The 25337-nt window shown below is 42.9% G+C and overlaps 1 protein-coding gene across 5 annotated transcripts in view; it reads left to right on the plus strand.

Moving 5' to 3' along the window:
• The window catches only part of TIPARP (TCDD inducible poly(ADP-ribose) polymerase), a 40845-nt gene that overhangs the window by 7639 nt on the left and 7869 nt on the right, over positions 1-25337 (plus strand). Inside the window, exons 3-5 of one of the 5 annotated variants that reach the window (XM_080410223.1) lie at positions 2684-2761; positions 5864-5932; positions 10733-11733. In XM_080410223.1, coding sequence (XP_080266349.1) covers positions 10796-11733 — 938 coding nt within the window. In that variant the 5' untranslated portion in view covers positions 2684-2761; positions 5864-5932; positions 10733-10795. Of the gene's footprint in view, positions 1-2683; positions 2762-5863; positions 5933-8330; positions 8619-8998; positions 9253-10732; positions 11734-25337 lie in introns of those variants that run through there. The other 4 variants (XM_080410222.1, XM_080410221.1, XM_080410225.1 and 1 more) reach the window with 4 other exon arrangements.

Here is a 25337-nt window from a genome sequence, read left to right on the forward strand (position 1 = left end):
CATCGCAAACGTTTGAATTTATCATGGTAATACTCACATCACCAAAGTACATAGGAGTTGTATCCAGCCAGCTTTAGAACTTTAGGTCATGGCTGAGCTTGGGTATAGTTAGCAATAAGTCTGGAGATGATAAGAAATCTCATCAATACTGATACTAGGATTCAGTAAGAATCTGGCTGGGTGTAGCAGTGCTAGGACTGACCAGGGCATCACTTTCTAGCTGGGACAGAAAGCTCTTGCAGGTTATCTGTCGCAAGGTAGCAAGGTCCAGGTATGTGCAAGTGTGCTCTGCAGCAGCAGCGTTGGATCCAGGGAGCCTGGTGTGGAGCTGGACCTACTGAGGAGGAGGAGGACAGGAGCCCAGTTAACTAAGGACAGCCGCTCGGGTGTCTGCAGTGGTCTAGTTCTTCTCCAGGTTGGATCTGCCAAGTTTAATGTAAAGTCCATGGGAAAGCAGGTCAAAATTTCTGTGGCACAGCTGTACAGAACTGCTCTTAGCTACATGCCTGTGGTCATCTTGAGAATAGTGCAGATTTGAGCTAGCTCTGGATAGAATTGATTCAGGCTCATTTATTTCGTTCTGTATTGGTATAGATGGGAGTGTAATCCATCCACAGAAAATAGAATTAGCTTTGTGTTTTCTAGCCAGCCAATCATGACTAGACTCAGCGTGGACCTATACGTTAGAGGGAATTCTTCCAAGTTACACTTTTTTCCTAATTTAAAAAACCTTAGGAAATGTCAAATAAACAAAAATCTTCATGAACAGAATTAATATAGAAAGGCAGTATCCTATGCCCTTCTGGAATGCTGAATTCAGCAACACACAGATTGCTGAATTCTAGAAATAAAGCATTTGTAGTGTACTCCCACACAATAATTCCTCCGTAAAGAAATAATCTTTCCAAGGCATGTTTGCATTCTAAAACATAGAGCAGAGCATCTCTCCAACTCGTAGTGACTTAAAGCTGTTTCAGACAAAGAACATCTGCTGAATGTAGCAATCATTTGGCTGTTTTCTGCATGGTACTGTCTAATGCTGTGGTTTTACTTATGTGTTCTGCAGACTGTATCCATCCAGCTGCTCACAATATCCACAGCAGGGAGGCTTTGGGAGCCAACACTGAGCCAAACTGTATGCCATGCGGAACTGAGGGAAGACATGCAGGATTTTAAAGCAATGTGTGTGTCTCTTATAGTTGGTTGCTTACATATGTATTAGGCAAAATGAAGGACTCGGCCCATATTTTTGCAGATGGTGTTGTATTATTACTCAGAGTTAGAACTTCACTGTGTTGCTGCAGCTGATCTGGATGCACGTGATGTGTTTGTGAATAATTTTCATTATTGTCGCCATTTTCAGGAGGCATGATTAAGTTTGAGGATTTGAACATTAACAGTATTTCCTGAGCTTCAGATTTTGTTTTGTCATCTCCTGCATCTTAGAAGAAAAATGGTGAATTTAAGTGTTAATTTCTTCCTTTCATTTATTTTGTTTTTAATTTAGGATGTGAATGCTGCTGTTCTCCTTCATGCTGTTGGTGTCATGCAGAGCTTGGGAGAAAGGGCAGTCAGGTTTATAATACCACTCCCTTTTATATTGTAAGGATTGACCTTTTCAAGGGATGTCTACAGAGATCTTCATTCACACCTTCAACTTTTTAAAGGTGTTGCAGGTCTTTGTAGAATCAGCGTTTTACTGAGTAATGAAAGGTCTAATGAAGTTTGCTATGATGAGCAGCTCTTAGCTGTTTTTTCAGATATGAAATACTACAGTACTGTTACCTTCTAGATGTCCTTTTGTAATTTGTTGGAATTTTTGATTGTGGAGTGGACATTATTTGCATGTAGATAGCAAACTACCTGTTTGTTAGATAGAACCGGCCGTTAATTTTAGAACTGTTTAAATTCTGGTTGGCCAACAGCGTTATAAAGGAAGATTCCCGTTCTGTTTAGTTTAAATAGGAGTCAACCTAAAGGAGAAGGAGCAAAGCACTGCCATCCACACATTACTGCTTACCTTGTGGCAGGATCCATGTGTTCCACAATAATCAGCGTTTTAGAATTAACCTTCAAAAAAAATCTCAAAAGTTACATGGTATTATATGAATCAGTTTATATTGCTCGTGATAGTTTAAGGATGCATGGCAAGTGTCGGTTTGGCCTTAACTAAAGCTACGTGGTTTATGCTGGTTTCAAAGAGACTTCCACAAGAGGGTGCGCCAGTTCAACAAAAGCCCATATAAACCAAACGAGCAAGTCCCCACTGCGGGAATATCTTCTGTTATTTTATGTGTTGACTCATGTATCTAAATCAACTTCAAAACTGGATGGATGCTTTTAATCCGTTTAATGTCACAGAGCGTCTCTCCAGTCTGTAACAGATACATGAATGGATGTGTGATACTTTGCGGGTGAGCCAGTCTGGAAGTTTAATTTTGAGCAAGAGTTCAAAAATCCGTTTTCAGAAATCCCGCTCGCACTGACAAAAGGCTATCTTCAGACTGCAGTCACAAGATGGTATTTAGATGCTTGGGGTTTGTTTAGTGTACTGAAATGTGTTACTTGTTCCTAATTCATGCCTGATGCCCTGCAAATGCTCATTACATGCAACTTAAGAAAGAAGTTTTGGGATTTTATTTTTTTATTTTTGATTTTGAAGCATCATTAACTTTCCCCTCAGACTGGTGCAGCACTGGATAGTACAGCTGCAGAAGAAAACTCCATCGAGAAAGATGACTTCTTGAGGCAACTGACTTGAGTATGACTGATACAACTTTTTTCTGTTTCTATTTTGTGATAAAATTATTTCTTGTTTCATAAGGTAAATGGGAACCCTTGGTAATGCTTCAGCTTAAGTTGTATTAATGTTACTGTACCAATATGCTAAAGGCATTAAAGTGTTCTGCTGCATGTGTAGGCCAAAGTTCTAGGTCCATTCCTCTAAGACTGCAGTACTAGGACAGTAAGATACCTCTGCAGAAATGATTAACGCATTTTCCAGGAAAAGGGCCAGCTTTTGAATTGTGCATTCCCTGTCCAATTACATGAATCATAAATCACTTAGAGATAAGATTATTTGATAGTCAGCAAAATAACTAGAAGCGTGGTGATACTCATATGTGTAATATATGATTATCTTTTTCTGAGAAATGTTGTTTTCTCCAAACTTTCAGGTGTCTTAAATAAGAAAAACAGAATGGTGTGCTTTGAAAACTTGTAATTACTAGTACAAGATGTTAAAAGAATGTGAGTTTGAGACCAAAGAAATTATTTTTTGTTACAGCTAGCTGCAAATGTAAAAGTTGGGCCTGGATTCAAAAAGTTTCATTTACTAATATTGATGAATTGGATACAGTTTTGAGATTAATTGTCCCTAGTTTTGATACTTTCCTTTTGAGCAGTGTAAAAGAGAAGAATATGAGATTTTACTAAAAAATCACCACCACACAGTGTGTCATTTAACTAGCAAGAAGATTTTTATTTTAAAGACTATAGCCACTTTCTTCCATTTACACCAGTTCTAGATTATCATGTGTAAGCAAATGAGGTGTGTTTGGTTTTTTTTAACTTGTGGATAGTACCAGAAGAATAATCCGTGTTTATATTTTTCTTAAAAACTGTGGGTTTAGGTCATTGCTGTCCTCCAAAGAGCCAAATGCATCTGCCAGTCAGATAGCGCAATACTGCTTAGCTACTTAGGATTCCTGGCTGTATCTGATAGCAATAGGGCACAACAAGGAATAGTAATTACTATAGTTAATTACTGATCGTACCACTCTGAATACAATGGCATTTTCAGAAGCAATTCATTCCGACAATGTGTGGAAGTCAGCCATTTTTAAAAATATAGGTACACAGCACAGATGCCCTCTTCTGTGCCCCACAAAAAAACAGGGTCCCAGCTGCTTTTCTAGGCTTTGGCATGAAGCATTTACCACTCTTCAGAGGTCCTTTTTCTGACCTGAAGTTATATGTACCAGCCTGGCCAAAGTGTGGTCAATGTTGAGCATTTCCAGTGGAGGGAGACTTTAATTAATAGAAAATTTCAGATCGACATGTTTGGACCTTCAAATTTCTGCCCTCCTAATCTTCAGGACAGCCCAAAGTGAGATGTAGCCCACTAGCTGTCAGTCCAGCAAAGGCTGCCCCAGTGCAGGTGTAGAATAAACCTTTGCTGCTCTTCTCTCTCTTCACTAGTGAAAACTGTCTTGCATTATTTCACCTTTGTATAAACACAGCAAGTGTTTTTTTCAATTTAAAAAAAAAACCCAAAACCCAACTGAAATTATCAGTCTTAGTATTAAGAGGGAGGATAGAAATATGCACAGGAAATAAATTTAAATATTTAATTATACAACTTGTAAGAGAAAAACAAAATTATATATAATAGGTTGGCATATCATACTATGAAAAATGGACTATTGCAAAAGTCTGATGGGTACGGAAGAGTTAGCACATCTTGATAACAGGGTGAACTGATCAGAGATTCTCTTTTCCCATCTGTTAATTTTTAAAAAATGTCTGCAACATTGACATTTCTTTTCCCTTGGTACTTACCTAACCTGACTTGCTGGCACATGTCCGTGTCAGAACAAGGGTAGGGCTTGAAACATTTGAAAGTGATTAGCATTTTTCATGAAGCATTGATATGGGAAAGAACCATCTTTTCAGTTAATTTTAAAGCATTATGGTAAAAATTAGCTACATAGGTGAATTCCTGAGTGTCCTTTGAGTTCTGTAATAAATGTACATCTTTTGTTCAGTACTGTATAACATTAATAAGTTGATTAATGTAGCAGTGGAAAAACAAAGTCACAAGTTTAGTATTTTTACTAAAATTAAGGTGGTGTAACTTTGTTTCCTACTGCAAAGTATAGTAGTGATTCAGTAGCTTAAGAAGTCACAACTTTCATTCCTTTTCCTTATTTTCGGCATTCTTGTCTGATGCTACACAGCAAAGAAAAAGGTCTATACGTATGTGTGTTCTTTTGGACTCTGAAGTGCTAAATGGTTGATCCGATGTTTCAAGTGCTGATGTGTGAGGTCTCAAAACAAGTTAACTTCCAACCAATACAACTTTCTGTAAACATGAGTTCCAGTCATGCAACTTCTGCGTTGATTAGCAAGATCTTAGAATGATAGCTTTCTGTTTATCATGCTATCAATTAAATGAATTACTGTAGTATTGATGGAAAATAATCTTGCAGTACTGATGGTTTTGTGTGATGACCTCAAATCGCTTTTTGTGGAAAGGCTGCCTTAGATACTATGGAAAGGTGTGTGCCACCTGACACCACACAACATCCTGCCTTTGCTTTTCAGTAGTTTCAATGTTCACCTGCTCCATGATCGAGAAAAAGAAAATGTAGGCACGTTAGAAGTTTTGGACAGTTGACTGAACTAGATACTGCAGTTTAGAAAGATACCCTGAAGGCAGGGAAGTAATTTTAGTTGCATTAACTTATTTTCCTGCTTAGAAAAAATCAGGAGAAAGAAGTTATAAAATGTGGGTATACACACTGCCTTGGTTTTGCTGCCAAAAATGTCAACCCACAACATCCCCAAAACTGCATCTGCCGGGATTCTTAATCTTTAATGGGAGGGCTTCCCCACACCCACTGCTAGCCACCACCAGCAGTTACTCCCTCTGATTTGATGGCAGAAAGTCTTTTAACATAGCTCGGTTTTGCCTTTACCTAATGAGAACCATAGCTTTTTCCCCATGTGTTACTGCAAGTGGGCACATCTAGCATCACTGTGGCCTTTTTTTGTTTGGTTGGTTTTTTGTTTAGCTTTCCTTCAGGAACCTCTTCTTCCCTTGAAAATTAAGTTGACAGTATTTTCTCATTGTTTCCTCCAGAATGTGTACCTTCAAGGGAGTGCTTCATTACAGCAGCCTAATAAACGTCATGAAGAGGCAGCCTGCAAGGTAAAGACATCCTGAGAACATGTGAAACACAGCTATGGAAAAAACTAGAATTCAATTTCTGGGTCTCTGTATTAAGTGGGTTGTATTGGAACCATCTTACTGTTGCCCGATTTTAAAATGGTGGTACATACCACTCTTGTTGGGAGGGGAGAAATTGTGGAAGACAATGTAACAGCTTTTCTTTTCTGCTGGTTTGGCAGAAATACATCGAGCTAAAATAAGAGCTCGTGGCCGTGACTGTTCCTCTCCCTTTTCCCTCTTGCTGAAAATGCAGAAAGCAAGAGTCTGTGCAAGATAAGACGTGGGATGTAAGGGCTTCAGAGGAGCTGAGAAGATGCAGCACTGCCTTGCTCGCCAGCATCCTTCCAGATCCTGCTAGCATTTGTTGACTTCATATAAAAGCATGGGGAAAGGACAGTTAACCTTCCTGTAATGGGATGTGTTTTAAGTCAGGAATGTTCATTGTGCAAGTATTGAGGTGGAAAAGGAGGTCTTGTTTCTGTCACTAGAAAAAAAATGTGCTGGAGCCTGAGAACTTTTGTTTTTGCATGAACTTTTAAGTCAAAGACATTTCCCTCCTTTCATCAGCAAATAAGTGGAATGTGCATACTGATTATTCCATTATTTGCAAGTCAGAATTGTAAATTGCTGCTTCAGTCTGGTGCAGTTTACCATCTGAAAGAAGTAATTAAAGCTTTCTTTCTCTTGCTTAAGATTTAAACATGTATTTAAAAATGAGATCATACTGTTATGGTGGTCATAGTTTCTTTATATATTTGTGTGGGGCAGCCTCAGAAGTGGGTGTATGATCTGCTGGTGTGCCGTGATGTATTTCCTTTAATTATACATTTGTTTTGAGAAAGATGGTTATGCCAGGCCTCCCATCTTGCCTCAGTTACATCCTTACAATCGCACTGCAGTGGGAGTTGTGTGTGCCTCAGTGTGCAGTTCAGCCACATCTGCTACTTATTTGTATCTCATGCATGAAATAAGCTGTTCCAATCAGATGATTTCTGTTCTGGTAATAGAAGATAAATGCGAGTGTGTGTACAGGTCTTGCTCACTGAATGAGGATATGACACGTTGCCAGTCACTGTGCTTGGTAAAGCTCTTGTTTTGTCGAGGCCAGACAGTGGAAGGCTGTGCCTGTCTGATGTTTCAGACACTCACGAGTTCAGTTAATTTACAGATGATAGTTTGTTTTCAGCTCCTGTAGGTATGGATGCCTTCTTTACTCAGCCTCCATCGTGCCGACATCTAGAAGAAGTTGGCTCCAATGGCACAAAGCTCAATTTTTGTAATTTGTTTGTAGAAGCGGCATATTCTCCCCACATTGTAAATGCAGCTGTGCAGCGTTTTCAGAACGTGCTGTAAGGCTTGTGCCACCTTAAAATGACAGTTTCTTTCCAGATGCCTGTATTTGCTGTATGTGTAATTTCATAAAATCACCAAGCACGAGGAATGAAAGACTGGCTTTATTGGAAAAGAAAGCAGTAACAGAAATAATGTAATAGGCGTTCGGTCAACATAAACGTTGCCTGCTGAAGTCGTGTACCTCTTTATAAGTTATTTTATCTGGCCAAGTTAGTGATGCAGCTGCAGTCAGTTCCGGTGGTGTGAGTCCCTGTGGATGGATGGGTATGTCCTGTAGAATCTCACTGGCAGTGCAAGCGGTGATTCACCGGGGAGGCATCCCCGGCGCCCGCCCGGTGCTGAGCCGCCCGTGCGCTCTCACACGCACAGCCTGCGCCCCGGGGGGTGAAGCGTGCTTATGGCTTTTGGACAAAGTTAGCTCTGCTCTTAACAATTCCACCTATAAACCAGGCCACGTGAAGGAGCGGTAACTCACTGTCGTTCACTGTATTTCATGCTTTTTTTCTCAGAGCGTGTCACTGCTCCGACCCTGGCAGCCCGTGCCGGAGGCGGCTGCGCCCGACGCCGTGTATGTACAGCACGAGTCACGGTGACGGTGCCAGGATGGGCTGTGGGTTCGCTGCTGACTCATTAACGGCTGTTCTTGGGGTGCCCCGGCAGCCGGCGCAGCCGCACGGCGGGCTCGGCCGTGCTCGGTGGGGGTGCTGGCCGGGGGACGCTCCCCGCCGGGGCTGGGCGCTGCGGGGGCCCCGGGCTCGGTGCGGGGACTTCGGCCACCCGAAAAGCCAGGACCCGCGGTGGTGAGCGTGGGAGCGGGGCTGCGGCCCGGCCGGCTTTGTCTGCTGCCCGCGGCGCTGGGGGGAGGCGGCCGCGCCGGGGCGGGGCGGGGCGGGCCGGCGGCCCCGGAGCCCGGCCCCGGTGGCGGGGAGCAGCCCCGCAGCTCCTCAGCTCCGCCCCGGGCCGCGCAGCCGCCTGCCGGGCGCTCTCGGGAAGCGATATTTAAAACAGCGAGGGGAACGCGAGGCGCAGAGGGAGCGGCGGGGCGGGCGGGGATGGGCCGGGGAGCGAGCGCGGGCCGGGCCGGGCCCTGAGCCGGGCCGGGCTCCCTGCGGTGCCGGCGCTCGGAACCCGCGGGCAGCTCGGGCAGCCGCCCGGGGCGCGCCGCTGCGTTTTTTAGGTGGAAATACGGGTGCGCGAGCGGGCGGCGGCGGCGGGCGGCTGATTTGTCGTTATTTCCCCTTCCCCCCCGCCCCGAAGACGGCCCTTGCTGTGACGGTGCCCTCGCCCTGGGCGAACGCGCGGGCCGCAGCCGGTAGGTGCCAACGCGGGGATCCCTGCTCCGGCAGCCCGGCCCCGGGGAGCGGCGGGGCGCGCTGCCCGGCAGGGCTGCCTTGGGGGGGGGGGCTTGGGCTGTTGTTTTCGTTTATTTTTAAACTGAATTTAGGACCGCTAGACTTGTTTTTTTCAGCAGAGGAGAAGGAGGTGTGGTTGGCGTGAGATGGCGAGTACTTGGGGACTGCGATCTCCCACCGAGACCTTCCCCTGTTGGAATACACTGTGCCAACAGCATTGCCCTTGGCGATCGGCAGTGTTATTCCTGAACAATAGCGACTGATCTGGGACGTCGGAATGCTGAAATAGAAACACCAACAAATCCTGATATTCTTCATTCTCGCTGCTTTCTATTTTTAGATTTGTCGGAGGAGTCCACTCTGTACAGTAAAGCACTTCTTCAAAAACAGCAGCAAAAATGTAAACGCTAACCGAGGGAGCACTAAGAATACTGAAATAGCCTTACAGAGGGGGCTGGAAATGACCAGAAAGCACTTGTGCAGCTGCTGGACACCCTGAGAAATGCGCTTGCCCTGTCGCCGGGGCTGTGACACCTGGGCACGGTGCAGCCAGGCGGCTCTGCCTCCCCGGCTGAGGAGTTCTAAACCCTTGAAGTTAGTTGAAGTTTTAAGGTACCTTGGTGGTTTAGAAAGAGGATTGCCTGGTCCATCTGTGGATGAATAACAGATACTAGTAATTTTGGAGTTTGTTTTAATTGGCAAACGAATATACCAGTTGCTTTAAATTTAACCTAAAAATGGGAAACAGGAGAGATACAACTTTTTTTCTTTTTTTCCTGGCAATCCTGATGTGCTGTTTCCCAGGGTAATGCAAAAGCCTTCTAAATGAATGTTCCAAAATAAGGAAGACTCGGTGAAAAATTTTCCAGAGCAAATCATCAGTAGTAAGAAATCAGTGCCAAATTTTATCTGTTTTCTGGGATTTTGTTCTGAAATGAGAAGTCACTTTGCTTGGAATGCATTTATCCAGGAAGTAATCTTTAATGTGCTCCACTCTGAGCTTTGGGGCTACGTGGGGAGACTGAAGAGGGTTTAATTAAACCTAATCAAATATTACAATACTCCTGATTAAAAGGTAGAGAGCTTGCTTTCTGGTGACGTATGAGACGTACTATTTATTTGTACTTCAGAAAAAAATAATTTCTCATATTACAAATAATATTTTTTCCCCTGTTCCTGAGTAACTAGCACCCTTTTGTTTTCTTCCCTGCCCGGTTTGAATTCTTGTTGACTAGCCTAGCGAGAGGCAGATGAGCTTGGTGTGTCACGGCAGGGTGACCGAGTGCAGCCTGTGCATCTGAGTCAGGGTGTGAGAGCGTGGGTGTGAGAGTGGCTGTGTGTGACGTGGGAGTGTCTGGGCATGTACGAGGCTGTCAATGTCAGATGTGGAGCAGGAGGAGCAGGGTGTAAGCCCTGGAATTCCTGGGTCTAAAAACCCAAGGATTAAATCCTGGCCCCTGCTGAAGTCAGTATGAAGTTTTCTGTTGGTTTAAGTGAAGCCAGCAGATCTCTGGCGCTGCTGCTGGGTGGATGTGTGGGATTGTACGAGGGAAGATACATGTGAATGGAATGGGAATGCTTACGTCTGTCTGCCTGGTTATCTGTGGGAGAAGGAATGGTGCGTGAGTGTTTAAAGTGTGGTGGGAACATTCAGGGCTGCATGTCTGCTAACGCTTCTGTTCTCAGGTCTGTGTGCGAGGGAGGCATACAAACGAACAATGCAATGTTCGCTTTTGTGGAATATAATGAACTAAAGTGCTGTTCATTATTAAACATCATCACAAGGAGGAGGGCATCGGACCATCCCCCTTTCCTGTCCGCCCTCAGGGGACTGTGTGTGCATGCCTGAGTGTCTCTGAGATTTCATGTGTGAGAAGATGATGAGTGTGTGTTTGGGATTAATTAGCCTGAGTTTTGCTGGTTTCATGCTTTACGTGCCTAGGGGCTACCCGCAGTCACAGAGAGGGGAGGAGTTTGCTGTTGCTGGCTCAAAATCCTCTCCAGGGGTGATCTTGTTCGTGTCAGCCATGAGCAATTAGAGAGATTAACTGTCTTGTTTTCCTTTCTGTCCTAGATTGATTCTTGTGAGGCTCTGGGACATTTGAAAGTGATTTGGAGAGAGCAAAGTCTGTGTCTGATGGACACCGAACCAAAGCCAGCGTGTGTTGTGCAGCAGGCTCACTGCCCAGGAATGAAGTGCCCTCCTTCGGAGGACTTTCCTCCTCAAATAAGACTGTCTGAAAAGATACCACCAGTGAAGCCTTGCTTCAAGAAGAAGCAGCAAGTGCAGAAGAGACTGGAGACAGAAACTCTCCGGGCTCTGCGTCCGATCTTTACCAGTTTGCTGGGAGCTGGGACCTTGGATAGGGTCTTTGTGCCCCGGGGCCAAAGTGGTGGTCATAGAGATTTATGTGAACCTGCTGTGAAAAAGACTCTGGACCTCGGTACTTCTTGCCCCCAGCCAGAAAATAATGTGACCGTGCTGGTGCCAACAGCTCCAGATGTGCAGAGTCAATTGCCAGTAGCTCATCCTTCTTCTGGGCATCCTGAGCAGGATGTCCAGTCAGGAGAGCAAGGCTTCTCACCAGAAACTACTCCTGGAACTGCTGCTGATAATAGTAATGAATCATTCCAGGATCATCCTTTGCACCCAACTGCTAGTGATGGTGCAGCTTGTCCTTTGTTCCCAGACAAGATTCTGGAAAGCTACGCATCTGGCTTATTCCAAGAGAATAGCTGTCCAATGCAATACAGTTTGAACCCAAGCAATAAATTCAGTGCTGGGATATTCCAGGATAAAAGTGAAGAAGCCTCTCTTGACCTGGTATTTGAGCTCTTGAATCAGCTGCAATATCACACCCATCAAGAGGATGGAATAGAAATCTGTGTGGATTTTCTCCAGGGCATGTGTGTTTATGGCAATGATTGTCCCAAACATCACACAGTCTTGCCGTACCATTGGCAAGTGAGGAGGACAGCGACCCAGAGCTGGCAAAGTGTGACCAATGATTCCCAAGAGCATCTGGAAAGACTCTACTGCAATCCTGACAATGACAGGATCAAAGTGAAATATCGGTAGGTAACTGAATTTACTCCCTTACTTAGCAAGGGTGGTTAGCTGAGTAGTGGTGCAGTAATGTAACAGAATGTGCATTCTTTTTTCCTCATGTTTTGTACACAATTGTACTATAAACCCTGTGATGATGCTACCTGCATAATATCTAACAAGTTTGCCACAACAGAAAATTCTCACGACGCCTATTAAAACTACTGCTTAGTGTCTGGGAAGTATTCTTGGAAGCTGGAAGATTTGAAGCGTGTGAAATAAGAAAACTTCAGCTCTGTAGAAATTGAGTTGATGGAGACTGTTGTGTAATGTACTTTTTCTTGACGCTCCTAATTAGTCTTTTCTCTGCGTTACAAAAAGTGGCAGCATGAATGAGCTTTTGCAGCGATTGAAACAGGAAGGATACAGCAGTTGCTTGCTGTCGCTGTGAATGCAGGTTGACTGTATGCACTCCCAGCACGGTTTTCATAATTACATTCTAAGCCACTAAAATTAGATAGGTATTCTGTTAAGTCCTTTGACTGGAAATTTCATATAGTTGATAACATATGGTGATATTTCAGCTAATTCACTGTGAACAACTTGATCAATACTTTCAGAAATGCCTATCATCTCAGTTGTCATCTAAAAACGTTTAACCATTTATTAGAAGTCACTGTTTTCTCTATGCATAGCAGTGTTTATCGACTTGTTTTCAGAAATTAGAGAATAGCTTTTAAGTTTCCCTGGTTATGTTGTCAATTTAGGCTTGATCCTGCACTCTGAGATCTAAAATAAAACTTCTTCAACTTTTATAATGCAGGTTCCATTCTGAGTAGGAGTAGTAGTGGGTAGTGCTGTTGTTTGCAAGTTCATCAGACCTATATGGTCCATGTCTGTGTGAGTACAGGGTGTAGACAGCTATTTTGTTGTTGTTGTCTGGAGGAAGCATACAATGTGAATTTCTCATACCCTGTCTGTCCTGCCGTGAGCTGTAAGCCTGGTGCAACTCATTCCAGTCATAGTCAGTTCAAAGCAACACTCCCGTAGTTGTGTAGTAAAAACGTCAAATTGCCTTTGCCATCTGTGTGCTTCTGCAGTTGTTCTCACTGCCTCTTCTTCCATCCACTTCCTGAAGAAAGTGTATCCCTTCTTCCCTAATGTTTGAATGCTCATTTGCTATGCTGAAATTTCTCATTAGGCACCAGAGACCCAATCTAGTGCTTAAAGTCAGTGTGAGTCTTAACTTTCACCTAACTCGACACTGGATTAGGCACTAAAACTCAGGCTCCATCAGGCTATGGATTCATCCCTTTTACTGGAGACAATACCAGAATATAGATACCCCATGCTGAAAATGAAAGTGAAGTGAGAAATAAGAATTATATGTAACAGGGAATAATCACATTTTATAGAATTATCTTGAAAAAATCATGCCAGTCTGTTTTAAAAAAATAAATAATTAAAACCTAGTAACTTCATAGCAGATAAAATTTGCTGTATCTCACAACAGAGAAACTCCCATTTTTTCCAAGTATTTTAAATAATTTCTGAAAACAGCAAATGCAGAAATAAGACAAGCCCATACAAGTTACTTACATTTCAGCTCTGTGTAAATGAGCAAAAAGTTTTCTTTTTGAAGCCTGTATCACAGAATGCATTGCTACACACATGATCTATGTGTTCTGAATGATGGAGTTAAGAATGATTAATTTTAAAAGAAACAATGCTTCATAATTGCTTAGTCATCTCCAGTCTGTGAAATTGGCTGAATAGCGTAGTCTGCCTTTACACTTACTTTGCAGGTTTCCAGTCTGGTGGGTATTTTGGTCTCTTGGGACACTGAGTTTCTGTCTGTCTGAACCAGTTGGGAAGAAACTTAGCGGGTGTGTTGCCAGATGCATGACATACTGTTACCGTGAGTGAAGTCCCACAAGCAGGGTGATCTCAGCAAACCCAGGTGCGCTGGGCTCTGTGGAGCTCTGGTGCTGGTTCTGCAGTCAGCCTGAAGCTGCTGTCAAAGTGGAGGCAGGTTCTTTGAATACAAACTAGGCTTCATCTTGCTTTGAGTTGAACTGGCTACCCAGCAAGTGTCTGCCTAACTGTTTTCCTCAGGTAAAAGTAGTCTACTGAGACTAAAATTATTTTACACATCAGTATTTTCCTAGCTAAGTTCTGTTTCAGACTGCTAATTCTATAGCTCATACTCTTCTTCCTTCTCTAAAAAGATGTTGTGAAGGTCTTTGCTTCAGTCAGGGCTACAAAATCATGCCCCAGTGCAAGGCTGGATAACTGTTGTAAATGTATAGTATCTGCTCACCGTGGAATGTGAAATTGGCGGTTTCTGTAGCTCTTTCTTGTATGTATTTCATCCCTTGGAAGAGCTTCATGTTTGTGGGACAGTATCAGTGAGAGCCTAGGAGTGAAACTTTCAAGACTGCAGCTTCTGATGTCAAACACGGAATCTGAGATGCTTTAAAACTTAGACCTAACATGGTTTTAAGCTAGATTTTTAAGGGGGGCGTGGGTGGGTGTAAATGTTCTACTATGTATCACCACCAGTTTCTTCTTACACAACATCATGTGCTATCAGAAGAACCTGCCAGACCTTTAGATGTGGGCTTCTGGACCCAGTGCGACTCTTCCTCGAGTTCACTGGTGGTCACTGCAGCCTGGCTTCCCTTATGTTCCTGGGCGATGTTGTGTCTCCTGGCAACAAGATGCAGATAGCAGCGTGTTGAACCTTGCTGAGAGGCTCGCAAACATGCTAGAACAGCTCATCGTTCACATGGTTACCGCATTATTTGGCTAAAGCTATTAATCTCTTGTGGTCAGACTAGCTTTACAGGCCTATCTATACAGATTGCGTACAACAAGGAAATGTCTGTTCAGCAGTTTGCATGTCCAAGAAAGGCCGTGCAGAAGCCAGCCTGACAACCAGTGGGCGGTAGTTGTTTATTCACCTTTGTTTTAAACAGTTTATATGGCACAGTAAGTGATGATTACAGTCTGCATGCAGAATATTGCCATTGTGTGCTGCTCCAGGGAGGCTGGGCCATTCAAGGAAGTGTTGGGCTATTGGCTCAATTGGAGAATAGGCTCTAAATTCAAGTATGATGTCCTTCAAGTCGCTATTTATATAAATCTTCATCTTGGTGTTACTGAGATGAGTAATGTAAAGTATGCATTCAGTTGTTGCCTTTCATCTAAGGGAGCATGATCTGAAAGTAGGAGAAAGTGGTAAACTTTGTTTAGTTAGGTCTTTGTAATACGACTGCCTCATACTTAATGCACATCGGCCTCAAACTGAATAGAAAACTTTATCAATTGTCTATATTTTTGCTTTCCTAAATCTGTCAAGTATTTAGAGCCAAATACCAAGCTATCTAAACAAATGGGGAAATAGGAACTTTAAACAGGTTAAAGTACTTCAGAGGCACTCGGTTTTCTTCATACATGTGAGGAGAGGCCCTGGAGAAGTTCAGCATGCAGCTAAATATTTGAACAATGCCAAGTACTGCTTCCAGCATGACAGTACCCAAGGTGGGAGATTTTAAGATGCTCTTTAGTAGGGGAAATACTTGGCTGCAGAACAGAGCAGGTTTTCCCCACATGCACACTGGTCCAATGATGCATATGTTGCTTTTCAAAATAAGCAACATCATTACTGATGACATGAGGATTTGTTTAAAACAGCTCTGGAGTTCCTGACCTGTCAGTTCCCCCTGGCTTTGGCTGAAAATTCCACTCCTCCTCTTGGCAAAGAGACATGCCTGTGTGCCATGGGAACCGCAGCGGCTGTTCAGCTACGTGTACCCCGGCATATCCTAACCCACATGAAACAACAGCTTCTCATAGTTGCTTTGGTTCCCCTTCCTGTCCCCCCCCCTTTTTTTTCCCCTGTAATTTAAGTTTTATGAAATGGCTCCTTCTAGCTCAAAGAGAAAGGCCAAATGAACTGGCTGCAATCAGGGAAAAGCAGGTGGACCCCCAGTGGTACATATTCTGCCTGGGAGCAGGTGACTGATTGCTTGGTATACATGCATAATTCTGGGATGAAGTCAGAGTAAGTATTGTGTGTTCCCCAGTGGGGTTATCAGTGGGCGTAGGAAAAGACCTGAGAAGGAACGGTGAGGACAAAAATGAATGTACAGACAACTAGTTTTCTTCCATTCTTGTGTTCACGGAATAACTTGTTTTCTCTGATGCTGTTAGAATATGCTATATGACTTTAAAATCATACAGAGCACAGTGGAAGCATTTCAGTCATTCAGGGACTTTTGCAGGTAGTCTGACCAACTCAATAGTTAAATTTAGGAAGTTATCTTTCTAATCTGCACAGCTGCCACAGCGTGTGAGATAACTCATGTGTTATTGATAACACTGGAGATGAGAAAACAGCTGAAATTCACAGTGCCTGGCGATTTAGTGTGTGGTGTTTCTTGAATATACACAGCTGAATGATTTTGAACTTCTTTTAATTCCTTGCTAGGAGGAATGCAAGACAGGGACTCTAAATAAAAAGCATGTGAAGTGATTTTAGAAGTGTTTGCCTTGTGCTTTATAATAGTATGCCTCAGTGAATTCCTGTTTGCTCCACTTTATAGTATCATTTACATATGAAATAAAACTAATTGGCTTCTAGCTATACAAACCTAGGGAAGTTAGAAGTGTTACGTTGAGCTGCCGTAGGAATCTGCAGTCACTCGTGTATCTCTTTTCTTGTTTCACGTCAATAAACAATTACAGTTTTGGAAACAGCTGTCACCTGGCTTCAGGTTGAGGTCAGTCTGTTCCCTGTGTACTTACGGTAATAAAACAGTCCTTTCTGAAACAAAGATTTATAATTGGTGGAACGGATTGCTCAGAAGAGTCATTTACAGGTGATCCAGCAGGCACAGTGTTGTTGCACTGTCTGCCTGCCCGTTTCAGTAAGGATGAGGAACAGAAAGAGCCTGTTACAATTACTTGCTTAGCAAGAGTGGTGTTTGTGAAGTGCCTGCCTAGTTGGTGCATGTATTTGTTGAAAGCAATAGAGGTTTGAGCTGGGTAGTAATAGCAATTTATATACTTGTAGTCAAACCTGTAGAGGAGTCCTCTTTTGGGAAGCTGGAGGTGGAGGGTGTGGCATGGCCCACTGGGTGGAACTGGGAAACTGAAACATCCAGAACTGGTGGTCACTAGTCAATGTTAGACTTGTATATGATCATCTTATGTAAAGCATTGATGAAATTGATGCAGTTTCATTATTTAGCATAAATCTTAAATAGAGGTACTTTAAGTCCTCAGATTGGATAGAATTCTAAGGGGAAAAAAAAAGCAGGCCTGTCTGTGCAGAACGTTTTTTAAAAATGGGGCTTTGAAAACGGAGCTCTATTTAAGCACTTTGGAAAGTGTTCCTATGGCAGCTTTGTGAAAGCAAGTGCCTCTTGGGACGTGAAAACCCTGTCCTGTATCAGCTCTGTTGTCACTCCAAGCTGTCTCCGAAACATCTAGTGATACAAAAATTAAAGCTAATAAACAAAACTGTCTGCAAAACATCTCCTCATCTGGTGTGGGTAGACCTTTGAAACCAGCAATCTACCTCAGGCAAGGACATCCATGTTTGTCCTCTACTGCAAACAGAAGATGTAACTTGGATTTGAATTATGAAATATGGTACATGCAGTAATCCTTGGAAGCGTTGAATGTGTTTGACATCCTTGTTGCTACAGATTTTTAGAACTTAACAGTACTTCACACCGAAGGACCACTTTAACCTAGTACCTTATGTTCAAAAATTGCCTACAGTGGGTTTCTTGGGAAGAGTAGAACAGAACAAACGTACTTCTCAGTACAGGCTCTTACCTTCCAGCAGTCATGCCTCAATGACTTCCTGAGCCAGAGATGGTATCTCTGTGTGAGAAAGAGCTTGATAGATTTGAAGTATTTCCCCCCCCCCCCCCCCCCCGCTAGAAAAGATCTGGGGCCAGGCTTTCATCTAAGCTGCATGTGCAACTGGACCAGTATATCAGCAGTTGTTTCCAGCTTACAAACATGCAAGTCAGGGTAGACCTTCTCACTGTGACAATTAGAAGATTGCTTTTTCAAGCACCCCCAGTCACCAACTATAAATGCAGAAAAGTCTGCCTTTCCAACTTCTAAAAAAACAAATATGGGAAAAACAGTAAAGCTACTACTATATTGATGGTTTTGGGGGCTTTTTTTCTCTGATGATGGATTTAAGTGTAGAGGTAAATCTTTCTGTAGCACCTTCCTCTTAGACTGAGTCTGTCACTGTCCCCCTCCTGCATGGTTCACAGCCACAGCAGAGAGAAGCAACCTGACACGATGAGGGAACAAATTTGGTAAAACATGAAACTAATTTCCTGCCTTGTCACCTGCTGCCCCTCTCTTGGTTTAAGAATGATGAGATGCTGATAAGATCAAGACTGTGGGATCGTGTTTACCATCTTGTTTTTTTCTTGCCCTGGTGCCAGGTACTGCTTCTGTGAGGGAAGGTTCCAGTTTCCCTTTCCCACTCCTTACAGCACTCACCGGAATTTGGCTGCATTTGTGTGGCTGTGCTGTGAAAAGCTGTGCGATGGATGTCCCGTCGGGGGTGCTACCTGTGCCCATGCTTGCCATTACTTCCTGTGGAATCAGTATTGGCTTTGATGGGGGCAAATTTTGGCTGTTGTTGTTTAAGATCCCATGTTCCTGTTTCAGTGCTTAGGAAGAAAGATCTCCTTAAGACAATATACCTTAAGTGAAGTTCAGTTTCGTACAGTGGAGTTGAAACACTTGGTCCCTCACCCACAGCTGGACTACAGCCTGCAGCTTCCCACAGCTGCCTGCTACCAGGTGAAATATTGCTGATGGGGGTCACGAGAAGGTGGCAGTGCCTGACTTGTAGCTCCTGCAGTAACAGAGTTCAATTTGACTAATCTTTCGAACTTACGTCCAGGTTTTCATACCTGCTTGGGTCTTTTAAGTTCATTTGTTCCCTTGAGTGGTGTTCAGGTGGTTGCTGTTGCAGAGAGGAACTGGTTTAGTCATAAAGAGAAAATCAACAGTTTCATCATCTAAGTGGTGTTTAACTCTCAGCCTTGCATTGTATCACAGCTGTTCTGATGGGAACGGAGTTTCATTTCCTGCACAGAGCTTTGTTGATCGCTAGGTTTCTGTTTTTTCTGAACTCTATTTGCGGTAAGACTCGTTGACTGGAACTGAACCTAGGAGAAGAGTTCGAAACCACATGCATTTTCATAGCGCTTATAAAAAAATATTTCTCCTAGTCATATGTACGTACCTAGTGAATGTTTGTCTTGCTGAATGGGGAGAGCCCAGGCAATCCACACATGGGGCTGAAGTTCATCAGAAGGATGCGAGGAAGAGTGAGCCCAAATACCCTTATTTTAGCAGGCTACATTCATCTGAAAAAAAGGCTTCCATGTTGTAACTTGCTAGTCAAAGTATCTACTCAGGTCAGTGCCCTGAAGAGGTGATGTCTTTGTGTTATTTCTTAGGGCACAGAGAAAATGTAACTTACTGCAGCAACCGGGCTCTGCTGTTGAGAGAGCACCTGTGGAGTTCTACTTTGAACTGCGCTGCTGTACAGCACCAGGTTGGGGTTCGCTGTGTTCTTAGGAGAGTTCAGTGTGCTTATTCTTCCAGTGCAAGTAATTCCATTGACCTCCTGCTTTATTTTATAAATAGAGACCTTTATTTGCTTAGTTGGTGAAAAGAAGTTCTTAAGTAATCTCTGTTCCCACCTCTGTCACAGGCTCTCTCTGGGACTTTAGAGAAGCTATTTTAGTCTCTCTGTGTATCAGTCCTCCCCAGGGAAAAATGGGGATAGTAATTTTCTACCTCAGAAGCAAGATGAAGCAAAGTTTTGTGGTGTTTGCAGAGAGGTTTAATACATTTTTCTGTAGGAAAAGACAGTGTTGTTTTTATTACTGGTGTCAAGCTGCACTGAAGGCTGTTCCTGCTGCATGATGCAGAGGTAGTGGGAGTAACACTTTGCCCCACCAAGGTGTTTTAACACATTTCCTGCTTTCTCAAATGTCTGACAAACTGCAGCCTTCAGAATTGCTTTCCAGCTCTTCTCCAGATTGATATTTCCAGAAGTCCATGAGTAACACCACCAGATTATTATTTTTTTTAAATCACGTTAGTCCCACACTCTCCCTAACACAGACTACCTGAGAAAACAATGAAGCGCGATGGACCCCATCTATGGAGCTCGTCTTCTGCAGGTGGTGCAGAGGAAGTGTTGGGAGGGGCCTGTTTCACCCCCGCGCACCAGAAAGGGGTTTAATTGCTGCTTCTGTGTGTATTTGTTCCACCGCTGTCATTGTTGTACCCGAGTGTTTCATGGCCATTGCATGTGAGCATCTCCTGGAGGCACAGCCTGTTGTGCCATCACGTGCCCGTGATGCGTTACTGGTTCTCGTGCTCCCTTCAGGGCACGAGCCAAGGTGATGTGCGCCTTGCCACTTTATTGTTGGTTTTTCCCTCTCCTAATCTATATGTTATCCATAATCTATACATCACGGAGGATACCTTTCACTTTAGGTAGCATACGCTGTATATCAGCAGTAGTAAATCATTATGCTGTGGGAAGATAAAGTGATGTTATGCTAAAGAACATCCAGATGTAACCTTGAGCATCTTGCATTCTTGCTGTTCTTGAAGCCTAAATTTGGCGTCTTTTGGCCTATATTTAGGCCTCAGGCAGTGGCGAGGTACAGTTGTCGCATTTGCTTTCATCACTGGTGTCTTAAAGCTGAAGCCAGGAATGTAATCACGCAATCACTTGCTGTAATCACGATTCTTTTTTTTTTTTCATGGCTTTGCATTATGTAAGCCGGTAATAGGCTTTTTAATATACAGAGGAAGTGCTTTAACCAAAGAACTGTTATTAAACAACTTTACTAAATGTACTTTTGGGTTTTAGAACTTAAAAGCCAGTAAAAAGTTAATACTTCTGAATAGAGAAATGTTAAAGAATGTAAATGAGCATTGGAGTAATATACATTTTATGTGAGTCAAGGTTTTTTGTGAAAGTGTCTCCTTTATTCCCAGTGTTATAATTAGGAAAAAAAATCAAGTAGGCTTCTGGGCACATACTGTGTTTTCCAGATGCAGTCACTTAAATGCATTTGTCTGAACTTTCAGCTGTATAAAATAATGCAGTATTGTTCCAAATAATTTATTCTTAGGTAGAAAACAATGTGTGGAGTTTAAAAGTCTTTAGACAGAGTATTCAGGGGAAAAAATAAAACACTGTTTTGTAGATTTCAGGGTGTTTTAGATAATTTGGTCACTTAATTTTCTGTTAAAATTAATGGGAAGTAGCATTCTAAACACTCTTCCAACTTGAAAAATAAACCCACCATTTTTAAAACATCCTTGATTTAACGGAAGTTTCAATTTCAGGAAGATTCTGCCATGTTTACATCCTGAAACTGCTGAACCTTTCCCTGTTCACAGCTGAGGGGGATGGATAGAGGATACCATACCAAGCAGTATCTCAACCACATATTTTTAATTCAGGAAATAATTGGAGAGCACTTTTTGGGGTTCTAAGCTGAAGCTTTTACTCTGAGAAACTTTTAAGCAGCTGGTGTCCCCATCTTTCATTGAAGAGCGATGGATTTGGACAAAGCAAGCTGCAAGCCAGTGCTTGGTGCGTGGGAGCTTTGGGAGCTCTACTCTGCTCTGCTGGCAGGGGCGCAGGCACGCACCGAAAGGTGGGTCACTGGAAAACACCATCGCCTCCGGAGCCAGGCGGACTGAGCAGTTCCATTTAGGAATGGGAAAACAAGTACACTTAATGTGCTGTATGGTACACCGGCTTTCCAGAAGAATGTTTGAAGGGGTGGTAACCAGCTGTTTCAGTGCCTGGTGCCTGGGTGGTTCTTGCAGTGACTTGTCAGCATAAGTCAATGAGCAATGACCATCCTGTCCTCAGTTTGCTTACGTGGGAGGGGAATCTGATAAAGAAGTAGGAGCAGTGAGCTACAAAAATGTAAAAAATTCCAATCAGCAGGCAATCATTACATTTTTCAGTACTGAGAAATAATTTGGCAATTCTACGCAGTTTTTGCAGAAAAATGTTCAGCTTTCAGCAAAGTTATTTCCCCTATAAGCCATCGTTAGCTGCCAGCCTCATAAATCTTAAGCAGAGTCTTATGAGGTACGTAGATGCACACTTAGCTGTTCACAGATTCCATTTGTTATAGGGTAAAAAAACTTCCTGCATTTTGCTGTACTGGAATCGCCTGTGCAGTTTTCACATTGTTACAGTGCTGCTGGAAGAATAGCGGTGTAAAAACTCGACAGTTCCCCGCCTGTTCGGCAGCTAGAACATGTCTGCACGCAAATACCCTTTTCTGCATACACACCGTCGCCCAGAGTTTTAGGAGTGCACCCTGAAGGTCTGCTTGCTCTGCACTGAAAGCATGAGGAAAAGCAGTCCCATACTGTGTCCATCTCAAAGTGTTTTTCCTTCCACAGGGGCCCTCCCGCTGCATTACTTTGATTCCCCTTGCATTGCTGCAGAGCTCGGTGTGTCTGCTGGAGACTGTTTTAACACAGTTAAGCCCATATTAGAAATAACCAAATCACGCACTGGAAGCCAGCCATGTTTCAAGTGCTTGTGGAATTTATTTTCCAGGCTTCAAATTTTACAGATCTTTAACTTTTTAGGATATTAACCAGTCTATGATTACTCTTAAAAGAGTTCAGCATGCTAGTGGATAATATTTATCATGTTTAGAATGTGTGTTGGTTTTCAGGTTCTCTTTACTTTGCAGTGCGTTGGCATAGAAAGCTGCAAACATTTCTTCATTATCTGTTTTCCACATGCAACGTACAACACTATAATAACATTAAATGATCCTCTAGGGTTTACCACCTTTAAAAGAAAATAATATACTCGTAAAGAAAAGATTTTCCATTTCTTTGCACTTTCTTGCAGGTCACAGATCTTTGGAGTAGGGAGAACCATGCTACGGTGATTGACTTGAAAAGAGATTGAAGTGAGGTTGAATGCTCAAATTGTGAGGTTTTGTATTGAGAAATATCTATTGAGGTATTTGTTTCATACAATATGCAGCACAGTATCTGGGGGGTCTTGATTCAGGACTTGGATTTGTAGGTGAAACATAACCCCAAAACACTGAGTCCAACTCCCCTCCCCACTCCAAAGGAAGAATATAAACACTTTTGATTGCTAAATACGCTTTTCTCAGAAGCGATGGCTTTAGTAGGCACTGCAATTCACAATTGTAAGATGTTTTGATAAGAAAAAGCAAATGTCCCTAAAGCAGCATTAAAATACATATTCATGAAGAAGTAAGCTCAAAAAAATCATGCTTAGGGTGCTGCCTGCTAATACTATAAATAACATAGCTTGGTATTTCAGAGAGATGATTTCCTCATGATTTCACACACAATAAAGGAGGTTGTAGCTGCTTTTTACGGAATGAAACGGCAACATACCAGGCAGGTGGGGTGATCTGATACTAGGTTTTTCACTCCAGAGAGTGTAATTATTTTTTTTGGTAAGCCCTACATTGACTTTCAGTCCCTTTGTACCAGTCATTTCGTTTGCTCTGTGCTAGTTTTCCTGCTGTCTCCATCTGTCTTACATCGCTTGTATCTGACATTTATCATCTTGTGCTGCTGTTACAGGCACTTTCTGGAGCCGCGTGGGTGCGGGCGCACGAGCCGCGGCTGCGGCGTGTCGGCTGTAGTTAGTGCATCAGCCTTCTGGCGGTGGGTGCAGCTCGGGTGGGAAGCACACACGTCACACGCAGAGTAGCTGGCTTCCTCCTGTACTCATGCTAACCGTCGTGCTTTGGTACGCCATTTGGCACAAGTGGGGAGCACGCTGTTAAACCTTCCACGGATCTGGTGCGATAGTGTCTTGACAAAATTTTCATCTGAATTGGTGTGATGCTGTGACCGGTTTTAGAGAGCCAAGTACAGGCAGCTGGCAGGATGTTCCTTTTAGGTAGCGAGTTCTTGCTGTCAAGGGGCAGAAGGCTGGCTGGGGCTGCTCCTGCTGCAGGCAGGTCTGCTGTGTGTCCCCGGAATGAGTCGGGCAGAGCCCATGCTGCTTGGGGCTTGGGCTGGGGTGCTGGGGGTGTTGCAAAAAGAAAGGGGTTTGTGTCCAAAGAATTTTGAAAGTAGCTGACAGAGTTGCATTTTTGAGACATTGGGTTTGACTTTTGGGACTATTCTGTATCCTTAAGTCTACATGAACGCTTACTGAACACAAAGAGCAGTCGAAAGCTGCCCGAACAGCAGCGGATCAGCTCCCCTGACAGTGAGCCCGTAGGAGCAGGCGCGTCGTGTTGTCCTTTTGTCTGTGTCAGGACTTCAAACTGTGCTTAGCACTTCACAGACCCAAATGCAATTAGTTGATGATGATAAACACTTATGAACAGCTACACACCTGTATCTCCTGTTGAGAAATGAAGGGTTGTTCCAGCTGATCATCATTTGTTAAAATGGGAACCCTCCAGTAGTTTTCTGTGGAAGTGGTATAATAAAACTCTTCAGCAACTGTACCAGTGAAATAGCTAACAAAATCGCAGCCATTCTGAAGGAAATCTGTATTCATAAAATCATATAGATGTTTTGAATAGCTGTCATTTGATGTGGCAATTTTCATACACAGTACTTTGATCATACACACTATTAATGTGCCAAAGTTTTAAAAATAAACTGGATTTCAAGTATCAGCTTGATTTATGTTTACTCTTAAGAATTCAAAGAAAATATTTTACATAGTCTCAAAAGCTGTGTTTCCAGTTACCAAAGATTAGTAACTGTTAATGAATACCAGTAAGCTGACAACTGGTAAAGAGATTATAAATGTAGAAAACCAATTATGTAAACAGCATTATTTTGGAAATACGTTGATCCCAGTTCTAAAAAAAATTGCTTTTGGAGGGAATTAGTATTACTGTCATTTCTTCCAATTTCTATGATTTTCTTAAGTTCTTGATTGCTAATAAACCAGCGATTGTCTGATGATCGGCAGAGCTTTAGAATGCCATGCTTTACTTGAGAATTTTCCTTAATTTGCAGACTCTCTCTTAACACTAATGACACAGCGTTAGGAACTGTTTGCTAAGGCATTCAGCAGTCAGTGTTAGACACCACTCTGTAGTGGAGGAAACGCACTTTTATTTTTACCTTTAGATGAAGGGTGTGCTCTGGCTTTTGATTTGTAGCACCCTGTTGTTGTTAGGTCCTTCTGAAAGCACCAGGCACTTTACGTGAAGTTGCATACTGGCACTGATTTCTGTAGCAGCAATATAGGTACTAAAAAACCCAAAAAGTCTGTACTCCTCCGTGTAGGCTCCCTAATTGTGAAATGATGTTTCCTTTTCATATTATCCTAGTTCTCTTCTGCTGCGCATGATGAAAGATACTCGAACTCTCTGGTGGATTGGCAGCAGATGCTCCTCATCTGGAGCCATTTACATTTTCTTTTCTTCCCTGAAGCACTAACTTTCACAAGAATAACCTTTTGAATAGTACGTGGCTGCTTCATCAAATATGGTTGTGTGATGTATTTACTTAGTATGCTCAAAATGTCAAGGATATGTATATTGATTTTTGTACCACTCGT

Source organism: Falco punctatus, assembly GCF_963210335.1.
Source record: "Falco punctatus genome assembly, chromosome: 13".
Lineage (NCBI taxonomy): Eukaryota > Metazoa > Chordata > Aves > Falconiformes > Falconidae > Falco > Falco punctatus.